This window comes from Pristis pectinata, chromosome 7, assembly GCF_009764475.1.
Source record: "Pristis pectinata isolate sPriPec2 chromosome 7, sPriPec2.1.pri, whole genome shotgun sequence".
Taxonomy (NCBI): Eukaryota; Metazoa; Chordata; class Chondrichthyes; order Rhinopristiformes; family Pristidae; genus Pristis; species Pristis pectinata.
Genome location: NC_067411.1, coordinates 53381054 through 53400012, shown reverse-complemented (window position 1 = coordinate 53400012; position 18959 = coordinate 53381054). Strand labels below are relative to the sequence as shown.

At 42.2% G+C, this 18959-nt stretch overlaps 1 protein-coding gene across 2 annotated transcripts in view; it reads right to left on the bottom strand.

Annotated features, from left to right (window-relative positions):
• The window catches only part of uba6 (ubiquitin like modifier activating enzyme 6), a 228766-nt gene that overhangs the window by 57139 nt on the left and 152668 nt on the right, over positions 1-18959 (bottom strand). For both annotated transcript variants that reach the window (XM_052019228.1, XM_052019229.1), the window contains exons 24-27: positions 11929-11980; positions 9131-9194; positions 8410-8479; positions 6993-7064 (exon numbers count right to left, since the gene is read on the bottom strand). In XM_052019228.1, coding sequence (XP_051875188.1) covers positions 6993-7064; positions 8410-8479; positions 9131-9194; positions 11929-11980 — 258 coding nt within the window. The remainder of the gene's footprint in view (positions 1-6992; positions 7065-8409; positions 8480-9130; positions 9195-11928; positions 11981-18959) is intronic.

The following is an 18959-nucleotide window of genomic DNA, read 5'->3' as shown; positions in this document are numbered from 1 at the left end:
GTTGGTGGTGTTGAGTAGTGTAGAAGGTTGCTGTAGATTAAACAGGATATTGATAGGATGCAGACCTGGGCTGAAGTGGCAGATGGTGTTCAACCTGGATAAGTGTGAAGTGATATATTTTGGGAGATTGAATTTGAAGGCAGAATAAAAGGTTAATGGCAGGACTCCTAGTGGTGTGGAGGAACAGGGATCTTGGAGTCCATGTCCATGGATCCCTCAAGGTTGCCATGTAGGTTGATAGGGTTGTTAAGAAGGTGTATGGTGTGTTGGCCTTCACTAGTTGGGGTATTGAGTTTGAGCTGTAAGGTGATGTTGCAGCTCTACTGAACTCTGGTTAGACCACACTTGGAGTATTGTGTTCAGTTCTGGGTACTTCATTATAGGAAGGATGTGAAAGCATTAGAGATGGTGCAGAGGAGATTTACCAGGATGTTGCCTGGATTGGAGAGCATGTCCTATGAGGATAGGTTGAGTGAGCTGGGGCTTTCTTCTTTGGAGAGGAGGATGAGAGGTGACTTGATAGGTGTACAAGATGAGAGGCACAGATCAAGTGGACAGTCAGACACTTCCCCAGGGCAAAAATGGCTAACATTAGGGGACATAATTTTAAGGTGACTGAAGGAAGATAAGGGGGATGTTGGGGTAAGTTTTTTTTAGTGGTGGGTGCATGGAACACTGACAGCAGAGTTTGAGGGCAGGTGCATTTAAGATACTTAGTTAGACGTGAATGATAGAAATGGGGGGGGGGGGGGGGGGGGTTGCTAAATGGATCTTGGAGCAGAATAAAATGTTGGCACAACATTGAGCTGAAGGACCTGTACTGTGCTTGTAATCTTCTATCAGCAAAACAAAAGAACTGGTCATTGACTTCAGGAAGGGAGTTAGTGCACATACACCTGTCTACATCAACAGTGCTGAGGTCAAGAGGGCTGAGAGCTTCAGGTTCCTAGGAGTGAACATCACCAATAGCCTGTCCTGGTTAAACCATAGACACCACAGCCAAGAAAGCTCACCAGTGCTTCTACTTCCTTAGGAGGCTAAAGAAATTTGGTATATCCCCTTTGACACTCTCCAACTTTTATTGATGCACCATAGAAAGCATATCTGGATGTGTCACAGCTTGGTATAGCAACTGCTCTGTCTGGGACCATAAACTGCAGAGTTGTGGACACAGCTCAGCACATCATGGAAATCAGCCTCCACTTCTCACTGCCTCAGTAAAGCAACCTGTATAATCAAAGACCCCACCTGCCTGGGACATTCTCTCTCCTCCTCTCTCCCATCAGGCTGAAGGTGTACACACTTTCAGGCTTTTGTACCACCAGGCTCAAGGACAGCTAATATCCCACTATAAGATTATTGAACAATTCCCTACTATGATAGATATACTCTTGACCTCAAAATCTACCTTATGACCTTGCACCTTATTGTCTACCTGCACTGCACTTTCTCTGTAGCTGTGACACCTTACTCTGCATTCTGTATTGTTTTACCTTGTACTACTTCAATGCACTGAGTAATGAAATGATCTGTGTGAATGGTACGTAAGACAAGTTTTTCACTACCTTGGTACAAGTGATGATGATAATAATAAACCAATTCCAACCAAATGTTAAATGATTACAGTTGAAAACCAATATGCAAGTGCATTTGATAGGTGATCCATCTGCAAGTCTGCTTTGAGCTTACCCAGGTTAGAATTTAACAACATGAGGATTCAGTAGGAATTATTTTAATGAGAAACTTGGGCTGAATTTTTATATCACTTCATGATCTTATGCAAGCTGTTGACCCAAATGTCATGCAATACAACAGGTTCTCCCCAGGTTATGACAGTGTTCTGTTCCTGTGAACTGTTCTTAACCTGAATAGCTCACAACTTGGAAACTTGGCTGCAAACCAAGTTCCCACATAGCAGAAGGTGCCTGCAGCAACCAACAAATACATCCTGCCTGTCTCCCAAACTCTCATTCATATGCAAGTCAGATGTCCCGGTAGCAGTAGAGATATAGAGGAGCAGATTAGCAGGCAGTGTTTGGAGAGAAGCAAAAATAACAGGGTTGTTATAATGGGAGACTTCAATTTCCCAAATATAGACTGGAACCTGCTTAGTGCCAAAGGTTTAGATGGGACGGAATTTGTTAAATGTGTCCAGGAGGGATTCCTGACGCAGTATGTTGACAGGCCGACTAGAGGGAATACCATGTTAGATCTAGTTTTAGGAAATGAACCGGGACAGGTGAAGGATCTATTGGTGGGTGAACATTTGGGGGAGTGACCATTGCTCCATAACCTTAAATTGTTGTGGACAGGGACAGGTGCAGAGAGGACAAGAGGATTTTTAATTGGGGAAGGGTGAACTATGAGACTATAAGGAGAGAACTTGGGAGTGTAAATTGGGATGTCCTTTTTGAAGGAAAATGTACCATGGAGATGTGGTCGATGTTCAGGGATTTTATGCAGGATGTTAGGGATAAATATGTCCCGGTGAGGCAGAGAAGGAATGGCAGGGTGAAGGATCCGTGGGTGACGAGAGAGGTGGAACAACTTGTTAGGGAGAAGGTAGTGTACATGAGGTATAAGCAGCAAGGTTCAGACCGGGCCCGTGAGGAATATACAGTAGTGAGGAAGGAACTTAAAGGGCTGAGGAGAGCTAGAAGGGGACATGAAAAGGTGTTGGCTAGTAGGGTTAAGGAAAATCCCAAGGCATTTTTCAAGTATGTGAAGGGTAGGAGGATGGCTAGGGTAAAGGTAGGTCCGATGAGGACAAAGGTGGGAGAATTTACCTGGAGGCGGCGGAAGTGGGAGAAGTTCTCAATGAGTACTTCTCTTCGGTATTCACCAGGGAGAGGGGTCTTGATGATGTGGAAGGGAGTGCTGATAGGGGTAATGTTCTAGAGGTTGTAGATATCAAGAGGATGTGTTGAAGTTCTTAAATAATATTAAGACAGAAAAATCTCCAGGGCCTGATGGGATTTTCCCCAGGCTGCTTCAAGAGGCTAAGGAGGAGATTGTTGAACCGCTGGTAAGGATCTTTGAGTCCTTGTTGTCCATGGGGATGGTGCCAGAGGATTGGAGGGTTGTGAATGTTGTCCCCTTGTTCAAAAAAGGTACTAGGGATAGGCCAGGGAATTATAGACCGGTGAGTCTCACGTCTGTGGTGGGTAAGCTGTTAGAAAGGATTCTAAGGGATAGGATTTATGAAAACCTAGAGAATCATGGACTGATTAGGGACAGCCAGCATGGCTTTGTGAAGGGAAGATCTTGCCTCTCAAGCCTGATAGGGTTCTTTGAGGAGGTGACCAGGAAGATTGAGGGCAGTGCGGTGGATGTGGTTTACATGGATTTTAGTAAGGCGTTTGATAAGGTTCCTCATGGTAGGCTTCGTCAGAGGCCAAGGGATCCAGGGAAGCTTGGCTGTGTGGATTATGAATTGGCTTGCATGTAGAAAGCAGAGGGTTGTGGTGGAAGGAGTGCCCTCGGATTGGAGGGCAGTGACTAGTGGTGTCCCACAGGGATCGGTTCTGGGACCTCTACTTTTTGTGATATTTATAGATGACTTTGAGGGGGTGGAGGGCTGGGTTAGTAAGTTTGCAGATGACACTAAGATCGGTGGTGTTGTGGATAGTGTGGAGGGCTGTCGGAGCTTACAGAGGGATATTGATAGGATGCAGAGCTGGGCTGACAAGTGGCAGATGGAGTTCAATCCAGAGAAGTGTGAGGTGGTACACTTTGGAAGGACAAACTCCAGGGCTGAGTACTGGGTAAATGGCAAGGTACTTGGTAGTGTGGAGGAGCAGAGGGATCTGGGGGTTCATATTCACAGTTCATTGAAAGTTGCCTCACAGGTGGAAAGAGCAGTTAAGAAGGCCAATGGGATGTTGGCTTTCATAAATCGTGGGATTGAGTTTAAGAGCTGCGAGGTGATGATGCAGCTTTACAAAACTCTAGTTAGGCCACACTTAGAGTACTGTGTTCAGTTCTGCTCGCCTCATTATAGGAAGGATGTGGAGGCGTTGGAGAGGGTGCAGAGGAGATTTACCAGGATGCTGCCTGGATTAGAGCATATTGAATATGAGGAGAGGCTTAAGGTGCTAGGGCTTTATTCACTAGAAAGGAGGAGGATGAGAGGAGACATGATAGAGGTATATAAAATATTGAGAGGAAAAGATAGAGTAGACAGTGAGCGCCTCCTTTCCAGGGCACCAATGCTCAAGACGAGAGGGTGTGGCTTTAAGGTTATGGGTGGGAGGTTCAGAGGAGATGTCAGGGGGAGGTTTTTCACCCAGAGTGGTTGGTGCATGGAAATGCACTGCCTGTGGTGGTGGTGGAGGCAGATACATTGGACAGGTTCAAGAGCTTGTTGGATAGGCATATGGAGGAATATGAGATGGAGGGATATGCAGGAGGAAGGGGTTAGGTAGTGTGAGGGTGGTTTGATGGATGGCACAACATGGTGGGCCAAAGGGCCTGTTTTGTGCTGTATGGTTCTATGGTTTGTAAGCTGTATTTGAATTATCAATGGTTGCATTAAAGCAATTTTTGTGCCAAGAACAAACCTTTCAAAGCTTCCCAAATAACCTGTATATATTGACAGTGTGACAGACATTAATGAAAATGCACTTTTTTTTTCAAGAACAGCTGCTTACCTTTGACCGTTTGGTTCTTGAACCAACCTGTACAACCCCAATCACAATATAGCAACACTATGACCACCTTGTACTACAATGGACACTTTTTGTTCTAATTGTGTTCTTTCCAGTAAAAATTGTTTAATTTGTTTTTCTTGTGAATGTTGCATATTTCTTGCTGGGTACCTGTGATGCTGCTATAAGTACTGTATGTTTTTCATTGCACCTGTGCATATGACAAACTCAAATTTGACTTTTAAACTCGGTCATCTGGTGTGCCATCACATAATATTAAAAGAAAGAGTTCCTATCATGCTACTTGGAAATTTGGATCCACTAATACTATGCAAAGGCACAAAATTATTAGTTCAAGAATTACCATGACATATAATGGAGGCTACAGTAATGACTGGTAATGCTGTTGGGGAAATGTCTTCATTCCCCAGGTACCAATTATCCCATCTAATCTACTTTTCAACTGAAGCTAATTTGGTTCCCTGTTCAACTTGTGTATGCTCATAGCAAAACTAAAGTGCAAGGACAATCAGTAAAAGATTTCTCAAAATTCAATGCTTTTCCTATGGTCAGTTGTACTTTGGTTGCTCCATAGTTGGAAATGATAACAATTTCTACATTTTATACCAGATTCAAAAGCATGAAATATAGTGTGTACTGAGGCACTTCAACATTGAAATCAAGTAAAATTACACTGTGCACAGGTACATACTTAAAGAGAACTATAATAAATGTCATTTTTGTATATTTTTATTTTCAATTTTTTATTGGTAACTTAAGTTAAACTACATAATTTTAACTCCCTAATTAGATTATCCATGGAATAATTTGTCAGATTGTCATTTACAAGAAATGCTATAAACTGCAATCACATGGAAATAAATGCAAACATGATTGGCCCAGGCATTGACTGTTACAGCAGCTAGAGATTTGTACAGATGGGAGTTATGATTTTTGTCCAGGGCAGAAAACTGTCAAACCATTCAGGATGTGGGTATGCCTAACAACCAGCAGATTCCTCTATTATTTATGCATCTTGGAAAACCTGTCAATAATGCAACCGAATTAATGCTTCCTCTTCGAAAAGTGCTTAATCTGAGTTAGTTACATTATCTTTTTGTTCCATTTCACATAGTAGATATTCAGTTATAGGCACACTGAAAAAGAACACTTGGTGTTAGTTGTTCAGATTGAGACACTTGAGTTAGTTACTCTCAAGTATTACCTTTCCTGATCTTTATTTTAAAAGAACTATTGGAGCCAGGTTCTTGAGCCAACCAGAAAACTGCAGTACATTTTGTCATTAGGTTTATCATGGTACTCTGTATTTTTGTATGTCATGCAACATTCTAATTATATAATTCACCAAAAAGTTTGCCAAAAATATAATTCCCTGGGCTAACAATATTTATTTAATTCATTTCCAGTAAGGACATATGGTTGCTAGCTGCTAGTTCTTGGTTTCAATAAACTCTTGTGCCCATAAAATGAAATTGTGCATTTTACAAAGTACTAACCATGTGACAGGAGGGAAATACTTTTTTAAAATAGATTACTGACAATTCTGCATCAAGCAACAAATTGGAGTCAAGGACAGCAACTAATCTACTTTTACTGCAAACAATGTCAATTTACTCCATAAATGTTTAAAGAGCAGGGGAAACAAACTATGGCAACTTCTTCCAATAGAAGGCAGGCAAATTCTCCAGGAAATTGCAGATGGTTACATTGAACTTCACACAAAATCAATCTGTCACTTACAACACCATAGTTGCAAGGCATGTTATATTTTCATATTTCCTCATGATATAGAAAGTTCAGTTGGCCAGTTAATGCCATCTCTCAGAGCATTCCCATCAATCCCATTCCCCTACTTATTTTGTTTCCTACTTTTTTTTAAAAACATGCCCATCTGCTCCAGCCTGAATTCTCCTGTCACCCACCTACACAAGGCCAATTTACAGAAGCTAATTAACCAGCATGTTTTTGGGATGTAGGAGCAAACTGGAGCACCTGGAGGAAACCCACATGGTCACAGGGAGAATGCACAAGCACCACACAGCACCAGTTTAGTATCTAACCCACGTCACTGGAGCTGTGAGGCAGCAGCAGCACTGTGCTGGTTGATAGCTGGATCATCTAATTATCATCACTGCATAGTTATAGGAATGCCACTACATGCAGTCTTCTACTTTTTTAAAAAAAAGTGGTGTAACAAAAGACTACAGCTCATGCCCATTGAATAAATGTGCTAGAACAATGCTAGTACATCGCAAAGTGCCATGCAGGAACAATGCTTATAAAGGTCTCCTCACCAAATGTGGCTCCATACTTAAAATTACTTACTTTTGCAGATGGTGTGAATTTTGGAATCTTCACTTCAGACAATAGCTGGGAAATATTTTCTTTACATAAATCCTGCAACACATCAAACACCTTCCCTTAAATTATGCCTTATCTTTGCTAGTTTGTCAAAAAATCAATTCACTGTTTTACTAGTGCAGTAAATTATTTTGTATTATAATAGACAATATATAATAGATTAATAGTTGATGATAAATGCTAAAACTAGAAAATATACTTTGGGATAGTTAATACTAGAATAGTAAACCAGATGCCTGCTTGAATGATAATGACCTTAATTCTCTCCATATCAACATAAAACAGAACAGGACCTTTGGCCCATGATGTTGCGCTGAACTAATTAGTAAATAAATGTCTAACTAAACTAATCCTTCTGCCTTCGCAATGTCCATATCCCTCCATTCTCTGTACGTCCATGTGTCTAAGAGCCTCTTAAACGCCTCTATCAGACTTGCCTCCACTACCACACCTAACAGCACATTCCAGGCACCCACCACTCTGTTTAAAAACACATCTCCTTTATGCTTACACCCTCTCACCTTAAATGTATGCCCTCTAGTATTAGACATTTTGACCATGGAGAAAAGATACCAGCTGTCTACTCTGCCTCTCCTCATAATCTTATAAATTTATATCAGGTCTCCCCTCAGCCTCTGTCGCTCAAATGAAACTTAAATTCAGTGATATAAATAAAGCTGAAATAAAAAAAGTTGATACCTGTATACCATGACTGCAAAGCTACCAGGTTGCCATTTAAAACCCATTAAGTTTTACACTTGTGTTCACCAACATTTTAGAGTAAGTTGTTAAGAATAAGATTTTGCAGGAGTGTATGACTCAGCCAGTGCTCGGCTGCTGAAGTACTCATCTGTTTGTTACCTCCACATTGACAATTCCAACACCCTCCTAGCTATCCTCCCATTTTCCATTAATTTGATCTCAACTAAAACTTCTGCAGGTTATCTAACTTCCCTCCACAGTAACCTGTGATGGCATCTGGTACATAAAAGGGTCAAATTTTAAAATTCTCATTTCATTGTTCAAATCTCACCCTGGTTTCATCTCTCTCCATATTGTAATCTCTTGCCATCTGAGAAACTGCATTGTTCCAGTTCTGGCCTCTGTAAATTTGACTTCCTACACTTTACTATTGCCAATTATGCATTCAACTGCTTGGGTCTTAAGTTCTGGATCTCTCTCCTAATACTCTGGTTCTCTTTTCTTCCTCTAAGATACTCCTTGGTCCAATGACTGATCGTTTTGTGTAAATTTTTTTTGATGTTGTCTTCTCCTGTGGATTACCATAGAATGTTTTGCTACATTAAATGCACCAATAGAAATACATATTGTTACCCCTGATGTTGAAAATCATCATTGTAACTTAGTAATAAAAACCTACCTGCTCTGTATAAGGGACCCTGTAAATTACTGCAAAAAGTCTTGCGGCACTTAATATAAAATTGTAATGCCTAAAATGATAGGAAATAATGAAAAGGTTAGAGGTCTGAAAAGGATTCTGTTGCACCCCTAGATAAAACAGGATGAAGTTAGGACAGACATTATCATCACTAAGGAACAAATTTGATTTTGAGCAACATTTAAACCATGTATTTTAAATATGCATTCTGGTTAACAATTGTCCCTTACAACTTAATTTATGGAATATCAACAATGTCTATTTATTCATTTATTTATTTGTGTGAATAAGAATGGAAACAGTAATTGAGAGTTTATACACTGTATTCAAATCAAACTCTCAATTACTCAAGTCAAAACAAGGCAAAGGTGAGTTAACTCAATAATTACCTTTATTCTAATGTCCAAAAATAAAAATCAAAAATGACATTTTGATCTTAATGATCATTGTGCTTCAAATTATCAGACAGTGTTAAACTCCTCTGAAAGGTGTTCAGTTAATAGGACACTGATTTCACAATTATATTGGACAGAAATTTGGCAAGACTTGTTATATTTCTATATTTTTTTAATGTTGTGGAAGGGTTCTTTTGTCATGGCTTTAAAATATTGGACAATATTGTTCATACAAATTGTAATCATGATCAAATTTGTAAACTCTAACAAAAACTCAAACCAAATTATAAGATCCGATGGTTACTTACAACTCATCATCTATGTTGAACTGTATTGGACTCGGTGGCCTTTTTGGTGACTGCCAAAATAAGCCTGCAAACAGAATATTTCAATATGTACTGTACATTAAAACAGCTTATTAAAACTTGAGGTGACAATTTGATCAGGTTATCCTAGAAAGGAGCAGGATGGATTCAGTGTCATACTATTGTGACATGGACATTCCCCCAGCAATGCTAGACTCCTACAACTCTTAACTTAATGGTATTGCAAAAATATCTTCAGCACATGAATTCCAATGTAAACTCAATATGGGCATTCACAACCTGGTGCTGAGGTGTGCTTCGGAATGCAGACCTACATCAAAAATAAAAGCTATTTTTGCCTAAGCAACAGCGACAGTCTCTAACTCTATCAGTTCATTTCCTGCCATGACTCTCATACACACATTGGTTACCTAGGTGACTATTCTAATGCACTCCTGGGCAGTCCCTCTCTTTCTATCCCCTGTAAACTTGAATTCCTGTGTTCTACCTTCTATTTACCTTAGCTCTGTGCTCACTGCCATATCTGGATAACAATCACAGAATTCTTATCCATAACAGCAGAAAATGCTGAAAATACTCAGCAGTTCAGGTCTCATCTGTGGAAAGAAATAAAACTAACATTTCAGTTTAGTACCCTAAAGAAGGTCATTAAGCTGCAGGGAGGGTGGGAGAAGGGCAATGTCTCTGATGGGGTGAATTGGAATTCTCATCCTTATTCAAATTTCTCCATTGATTCACATTTTTCTACTGCTATAAACTTTTTTGCAGACAATTAAAATTCCAAAATATCTACACTTGTTGAATCCTGACCTAAGTGTCACCATTTTTAACTAGTCCACCATCAGATGCTACAGCTGCAGATAACACAGTGCCAGTCTGGGAATTCTCTCTGGATCTCTGCAAGTTGTTTTTTATCTTTCAAGATCCACTTTGATCAAGCTTCTGATTTTCAATGCTAATATCTCCTCATGGCTCCTGTAAAGCACTAAAGGACACCTTACTACATACCAGACAGAAGATAAATACAGATTGTCACTTCTTGACAATAACCCAAGAATTAATATTTGAAGTTTGAGCAAAGATTTCTTTACATCAATGCTGTTTGTCCACTGTAGTTTTCTTTCCCCCATACTCTTTAAAAGTACCATTATAAGTTGAGCAGTGCTTTAGCTGTTTTGTGCACTGCATATTGTAAAACTGAACAACCTAATTCAGAGGCATAAAGCTAGTCTATCTGGATATGGCAGATATCAAAGAAGCTACACTAATCAAGTCAGAATTTGCTGTCAAAATAAATTAACATTGATTTCTCTAACATCTGGTAACCACCCCCATCTGTTTCCCTCCCTCACTCCCCTTTTGTTTTTCCTCATTCCTGTGGCCCCTTCTCTTTCCCCTCCCCGACCCTCATTCCCAGCCTACCCAATCTCTCCTTATAACTCAAGCCCTCCAATCCAGGCAACATCCTTGTGAATCTTTAAGTACTCTTTCAATGGTGTGATATTGTCAGTTATTGCCAATCAATGTTTCTGGCCAGTAGTTAATTGAGATATCAGATTCTTTCAGAAGTCAACTTTTTGTAGGAACTTTTAACAATATCAAACGTTTATAAAATGCTTTTCCCTTTCTTATATACTTAAACAAAAATCTCCCTTAATCCAATTCCTCCCACCCCCCTCCTTTCTGTACCTAATTTGACATTAAAGTCACTCTGCAATTAACAGGTACCTCTCAGTCCTTGTGCAATTATTTCAGTATTTCAATGTGATTGGTTAAGGAGGTATCCTTTTCCTTCCCTAATTCACTCATGTCCCACTTGCTGACACTGTTGACACTCTTCAAAAAAAAAAGTACCAATAACTAATTCATCATTGGCATCAAATGTCCCACTACTGCAAAATCTTGGCCAACGTTCCTGAGGTTGTTCATCAACTTGATCACCATATGGAAATGTGTAAGAAAGTGCATATATGACAATGTAAGGTGCATACAGAAACTGCCTCAGTTGGGTTGTTGCAGCAGCCAGCCAGCTATTATTGTTGATAATGACACAGAATATGGTAACTTAGGAGAGGGTACCTTTGGAATTGTACAACAGCATGGCAATGCTGATCAACAGATCAGAATATTAGTAGATCTTGGTAACTTGAGAAAACTGATGTGATCCAGTGTTCAGCATATGTTCCTGTGCCATCTGCTGAAAGATCACTACACTAACTTTCATTGGCATTATACAGGTAGACTCATCAAATATTCTGGAGTAGAATAGAGAGGCTTACATCCACTTGTTTAGTTACCCTAACAGGAGAGTTTTGCCATTCTTTAATTGTCAAGTTCAGATTAGTATTTTTTTGTAAAGGAAGGCATGAAGTGCTATTGAGAATTATATTGCAATGTTCTTAGAGATTGACAATAATATTTAATGGTGGAACAAGCTCAAAGGGAATAAACAGAATTCTCTGGTTCCTGTGATTCTACCCAATGTAGAAAACTTTTATCCATTCAGCATCAATACATCAATAATACATCAATGCTTAATACATCGATGGACAATGGTGAACACATGATAAACACATGATATGAACAATGTGACTACAGAGATGTACACTTGTAACTTGAATCTGATCTTGAAAACAGTCAATTCTACTTTAAACAAAAGCCCAACAGCTGGTACCACCTTAAAATGCAGGGAAACAAATTGCATAATCATGAATGACAATTGCTTGTGTTAGAAATCTCCTTGTAGTGAAACAGGCAAACATTATCAAAATGACACTCACTTCCATCCTTTAGCTTCGTGTCTAAAGGGAATGAGTGGAGAAGTTGTACAGCCTGGAGGAAGACACAGAATGTGTTATGACACTTGATCACCACATTGATTATAACATTCATATTCAACATGACCAATGTAAAAAATATATTTACCCATCTGCAGTGCTCTCTGGAAAATAAGTGACTTCTACCAAATTAGTGGTGGTTAGGGAGTTGAGCAAAGTAACAGGAGGGTTAAATAGAAAGTGAGAGGGAGGGAGCTGGGCAAAGGTGAGTTGGAGGAAGGGGTGAGAGAAGAAAAAGACAGTAAAAGTCATTCAGGACAAAAATGGGCCCTTCAGCTCAACTCGTCCATGCCAACTGAGATGCCTATCTTTGTGAATCCCATTTTCCTGCATGTGGCCCATATCCCTACTCCTTTCCTATCTATGTACCTTTCTAAGTGCTTTTCAAATATTGTGATTGCACATGCCTCTAGCAGCTCTTCTGACAGATTGTTCCATATATCCCCTAGCCTCTGGAAAAACTTGCCCTTCAGGTCCCCTTTAAAACTTTCCCCTCTCATCTTAAACCTATTCCCTCTCATTTTAGTCTTGCCTACCCTGGGAAAAAGACTGTGTGACCATCTGACTTATCCATGCCCCTCATGATTTTATAAACTTTACCAAGGTTACTTCACAGCCTCCTTCATTCCAGGGAAAACAGTCCCAGCCTATCCAGCCTCTCCTTATAATTCAAGCCCTCCAATCTTTTCTGCACCCTCTAGCTTAATCACATTCTTCCTATAGCTAGGCAACTAGAACTGCACACAATATTCCATGCATAACCTAATGAATGTTTTGTACACCTGTAACATGTTTGCCCAAGTTTTATACTCAATAACCCTGCCTAACAAGGCAAACAAGCTAAACACCACCTTCACTACCCTATCGACCTGTCACCATTTTCAGGGATCTATGAACTTGCACCCTGAGCCCACTCTGTACATCATCAACACTTCAAGGTCCCTGCTGTTTACTGTATGTTTCCTGCCAGTTTTAGACCCAAAATGCATTATCTCAAACTTGCCTAGATTAAGTTCCATCTACCATTGCTCTGTCCAACTTGTCAGCTGGTCTGTCCCTCTGTGTCCTACCATAACCCTCTTAAGTATCTACTACTCTACCAATTTTTGTGTGATCAGCAAACTTACAGATAGGAGGGTTTAAACTAGAGTGGCAGTGGGGTGGAGCCCTGAACAGTAGAGTAGCTGATGAGAAAGCAGGGGATAATATAGCTAATGGGAGCAAATTTACTCATCAGGATTGACAGGAGCACAGTAAAGGGAGAGGAAAGACCAATGCTTCAAACTGCATTTACTTCAATGCAAGAGGCTTGAGAGGAAGGGCGGATGAACATAGGGTGAGGATTTGCTCTGGTAACTGGGATATCGTAGCCATAACAGAAACATGAAAGGGCAGGACTGGAAGCTCAAAGTTCCAGGATACAGATGCTACAGGTGTGACAGGTGTAGGTAAGAGAGGATGAGGAGTTGCCTTGATGAAAGAGGACATAACAACTCATTAGAGATGTTCTTGGGAGGTCATCCAGTGAGGCCATATGGGCAGAATTTAGAAACAAGAAAGAAGGGGATGGTCACCCTGATGGGATTATATTATAGGCCCCCCAGTAGTCGGTGGGAATTGGAGCATGTATGTAGAGAGATTGCAGATGGTTGTAAACATAATAGGGTAGTATTAGTGGGACATTTTAACTTCCCTAATATTGACTGGGCCAACCACAATGTAAAAGGCTTGGATGGAGTGGAATTTGTAATACAGTTAAGGTTCAGCATATAGAGGTAATGACGAGAGAGTGCAACACCAGACCTCCTCCTGGGAAATGAGGCAGGGCAAGTGGCGTAAGTGTCTATCGGTGAGCAGTTTGGGTCCAGTGACCAGAATTCTATTAGTTTTAAAATAGTTATGGAGAAGGATATGACAGGTTTTCAGGTTAAGGTCCTGAAAAGGGGACAGCAAATTTTGGAGCTATTAGGTGGGATCTTGCAGTGGTTGATTGGGCAAGATTGTCTGTTGGGAAAAGAGCATCTGCCAAGTGGTAGGCCTTTAAAAATGTTACGTCAAGAGTTCAGGCCGTGCATATTAGGGTGAAGGGCAAGGCTGGCAGGCTTCTGGAACCCTGGGTGATGAGATATTGAGGCTCTGGCTGAGGGGGGAAAAAGGGAGGCAAACACTGCACATAAGCAATTGGGAACTAGTGAATCTCTTGATGACTACAAGAAGTGTAGGAGTGCAAAAAGAGGATATGAAAAGATACAAGACAGACTGCAGATGCTGGAAATCTGGAGCAAAGCACACAAAATGTTGGAGGAACTCAGCAAATCAGGCAGCATCTTTGGAAGGAAATGAGACCCTTCAGGGCTGGAAAGGAAGGGCAAAAGTCAGAATAAAAGGGTAGGGGGAGAAGCAGGAGCCGACAGGTAATCGGTGAGTCCAGGCAAGGGGGGAACGTAGGTAGGTGGAGGGTGAGGATAAAAAGGGAATGATACGAGAAGCTGGGTGGTGATAGGTGGAAGAGGCAAAGGGCTGAAGGAGGAGGAATCTGATAGGAGAGGACAGTAGACCATGGAATAAAGGGAAGAAGGTGGGCAGGTCATAAGGGTGGGGGAGGGGAAAGAGAAGGGGCCACAGGAATGAGGATAAACAAAGGGGGGTGAGGGAGGGAAAACAAAGGGGAAGTGGGGAAGGAAAACAGACGAGAGTGGTTACCGGATGTTAGAGAAATCAATGTTGACTCTGTCAGGTTGGAGACTACCAAAATGGAATATGAGGTGTTGCTCCTCCAATCTGCATCTGGCCTCACCGTGACAGTGGAGGAGGGGGAGGAGGCCGTGGACAGACATGTGAGTGTGGGAATGGGAAGTGGCATTAAAATGGCTGGCCACCGGGAGATTCTGGCTGTTGCGGTGGATGGAGCAAACGCGCTTGACGAAGTGATCCCCCAATTTGTGTTGGGGCTCACCAACGTAGAGGAGGCCACACTGGGAGCACTGGATGCAATAAATGACACTGATAGATTTGCAGGTGAAGTGCTGCCTCACATGGAAGGGCTGTTTAGGGCCTGAATGGTGGTGAGGGAGGAGGTGTAGGGGCAGGTGTGACGCTGCACGGTTGCAGGGATAAGTGCCTGGAGGGTGATTGGTGGGGAGGGACAAGCAGACAAGGGAGTTGTGGAGAGAGCGATCCCTGCAGAAAGTGGAGAGGGAAGGGCAGGGGAAGATGTGCCTGGTGGTGGGATCCCATTGGAGACGGTGGAAGTTGCAGAAAACGATGTGTTGGATGCAGAGGCTTATAGGGTAGTAGGTGAGGACAAAGGGAACCCTATCCCTGTTATGTCTGGGGTGGGGGTGGTGAGGGCAGACCAGTGGGAAATGTAGGAGATTAGGAGATGCAGGTAAGAGCTGCATTGATAGTCGTGGAGGGGTAACCCCATTTTTTTTGGGGGGGGGAGGGAGGACATGTTGGATGTCCTGGAATGGAGAACCTCATCCTGAGAACAGATGAGGCAGAGGAACTGGCAGGTAAGGTCTGGCAAAATCCCAAGAGGTATATTAAGAGTAAAAGGGTGGTTCGGGAGAGGATAAGTCTCCTTAATGATCAGCATGGCCATCTGTGTGTGAAACCAAAGGAGATGGGTAAGATTTTCAATGAATATTTTTCTAATTTTCACTGTGGAGAAAAATGGAAGCTAAGGAAATGGGGGACATGAGTGGGATTGTCTTGGACCACATACAAATTAGGAGAGAGGAGGTATTGGAGGTCTTAAAGTGCATTAAGGCAGATCATTCCTGACCTAGTGCACACTCGGACCTTGTGGGAAGCTAGAGAAGTGCGGAGGCCCCTGCAGAGATTTTTGCTTCATCTCTGGCCACAGGTGAGGTTTCTGAAAAGAGTGTGGCTAATGTAATGCCATTGTTTAAAAAGGGTAGCAAAAACAGATCAGGAAAATACAGGCTGAAGAGGTCGGTAGTGGGTAAAATACTAGAGGGGATTCTGAGAGACAGGATCTACCAACATTTGGAGAGAGAGGGTCTGATTTGGGACAGTCAGCACAGCTTTGTGAAAAGTTGTCTGACAAATCTCGGAGTTTTTTTGTGGAGGTAACAAAGGGTAGATGAGGGTAGGGCAGTGGATGTTGTCTATCTGGACTTCAGCAAAGCCTTTGACAAAGTCCCTCCTAGCAGGCTAATCTGGAAGGTTAGATCACATAAGATCTGGGGGAGATAGCAGATGGGATTCATAATTGGCTCAATGGTAGGAAGCAGAGGGTGATAACTGAGGGTTGTTTCTTGGACTGGAGGCCTGTGTCTAGTGGTGTGCCACAGGAGTCAGTGCTGGGACATTTGTTGTTTGTGAATTGTATAAATGATTGGATGTGAATGTACAAGGCATGGTAAGCTTGTGGATATAATAAATAGGTGCTGTTGTCGATTGCGTAGGAGGTTATGGAAAAATTACAAGGGGATCTTGATCAGCTAGGTGTGTGGGCTGAGGATTGGCAAATGGCTTTCAATCCAGATAAATGTGAGTTTTGGGAGATCAAGCCAGGGTAGGACTTATATAGTGAATGGGAGGGACCTAAGAGTGCAAATGCATAGTTCGCTAACAGTGGTGTCACAGCTAAGATGTTGGTGAGGTTGCAGTTCAAGTATTGTGTACGGTTTTTATCAACCCATTATTGGAAAGATGTTATTAAACTGGAAAGAGTGCGGAAAAGACTTGCCAGGAGGTTGCCTAGACTTGGGGGCCTGAGTTACAAGGAGAGGTTGTGTAGACTAGAACTTTACTCCCTGGAACGTAGGAGATTGAGGGCTGACCTGATAGAGGTATACAAGATCATGAGGGACAGAGTGAAAGTACATAGACTTTTTCCCAGGGAAGGGGTTCTAAAAAAACATGAGGGCATAGGTTTAAGATCAGAGGTGAAAAATTTAAAAGGTACATCAGGACAGCTTCTTCATGCAAAGGGTGGTACATATTTGGAATGAGCTGCCAGAAATGGTGGTTGAGGTGGGCACATTAGCAACATTTAAAATTCATCTAGATAAGTAGATGGATATAGTCAGAGTAATACAGAACGGAAACAGGCCCTTCGGCCCAATTGGTCCATAGCATCCTCCATGCTAGTCCCAGTTACCCATGTTCAGCCCATAATGCTCCAAGCCCCTCCCCTCCATGTACCTTTCCAAATGCCTCTTATACGTTGCAATTGTACCTGCCTTGACCACTTCCTCTGGCAGCTCATTCCAGGTACTCGCTACCTTCTGTGTAAAGAAGTTACCTCTCAGGTCTCTTTTAAATCGCTCCCCTCTTATCTTGTATCCGTGCCCTCTAGTTCTGAAATTCCCAACGCTGGGGAAAAGACTATGACCGTCCACCTTTTCCATACCCCTCATGAATTTATAAACTTCTGAGGTCAACCCTCATTCTCCTGCACTCCAGGACGATGGCCAACCTCTCCCTATTACTCAGGCCCTCTAGTCCAGGTAGCATCCCTGTAAATCTATTCCACACTCTCTCCAGTTTGATGTCTTTCCAAGAACAGGGTGACCAAAAATGTACACAATACTGCAAGTGCAGCCTCACCAATGACTTGTATAACTGCAACATAACGTCCCTACTCCTAAACTTGATGCCCTGACTGTTGAAGGCCAGCATGCTAAATGCCTTCTTCACCACCCTGTCTACATGGCCACTTTCAGTGAACTGTATACTTGTACTCCCAGGTCCTTCTGTTCTACAACACTCATCAGTGCCCTGCCATTCACTGTCCTACCCTGGTTTGACTGTCCGAAATGCATCACCTCACACTTGCCCAAGTTGAAATCCATTTGCCATCCCTCAGCCCAGCTCCCTAACTGATCAAGATCTCTTTGCAACTCATTGCAACCTCCTTCACTACCAACAAGACCCCCAAATTTAATATCATCAGCAAACTTGCAAATCGTGTCATGTACATTCATATCCAAATCATTTACATAAATAATGAGTAACAGAGGTCCCAACACTGACCCCTGGGGCATCCCACTAGTCACAGGCCTCTAGTCAGAGAATCGACCTTCAACCGTCACCCTCTGCTTCCTATCATCGAGCCAATTCTGAATCCACCTTGCTAGCTCCGGGGGTACACTTGGTCAGGTCCTGGGGATTTGCCCACCTTAATACACTTCAAGGCTGCAAATACCTCCTTCCTCGTAACATGCACATGATCCAAGACCTCACTACTTATTACCCTCATTTGCTTGGCATCCATGATGGTCTCCTTAGTGAACACCACAGAGAAATCGACATTAAAAAATCACAGCCATCTCCTGCGACTTCACACATAAGTGGCCCTGGTGGTCTTTGAGAGGACCTAGTCTCTCCCTAGTCACCCTTTTACTGTCAATATAACTGAACCACCTCTTGGGTTATCTTTAATCCTGCCTGCCAAATCTATCTCATATCCTCTTTTTGCCCCTAATTCCCCTCTTAAGCCTGGTGTTAAACTTTTTATATTTGTCAAGGGATTCATTCGTACCCAGCTGCCTAAATGTGATGTACACTTCCTTCTTTTTCCTTACCAGAGCCTCACTCTCTCTCATCAGCCAGGGTTCCCTGAACTTGGTATGTCTACCCTTCCCCCTAACAGGAACGTGCTGCCTCCTGATATGACCCTTTTCAAAGGATTGGAGAGATTTAGAGGGTTATGGGCCCAATGAGGGCAGATGGGACTAACTTGCTGGGCAACACAGTCGGCATGGACGAGTTTGGCTGAAGGGCCTGTTCCCATGCTGTACGACTCCATGACTCTGCTATTCAGCCTACCTACATTATCATTCAAGTCACAACAAAGTCCCAGGACTGATACACGGTATACCACTGGCAACAGACTTCCAGTCAGCAAAACAACCCTCCACTACTATCCTCTGCCTCCTATCATGAAACAAACTTTGGATCCAGTTTGCCAAAACACATTAGATCCCATGTGCCCAAACTTT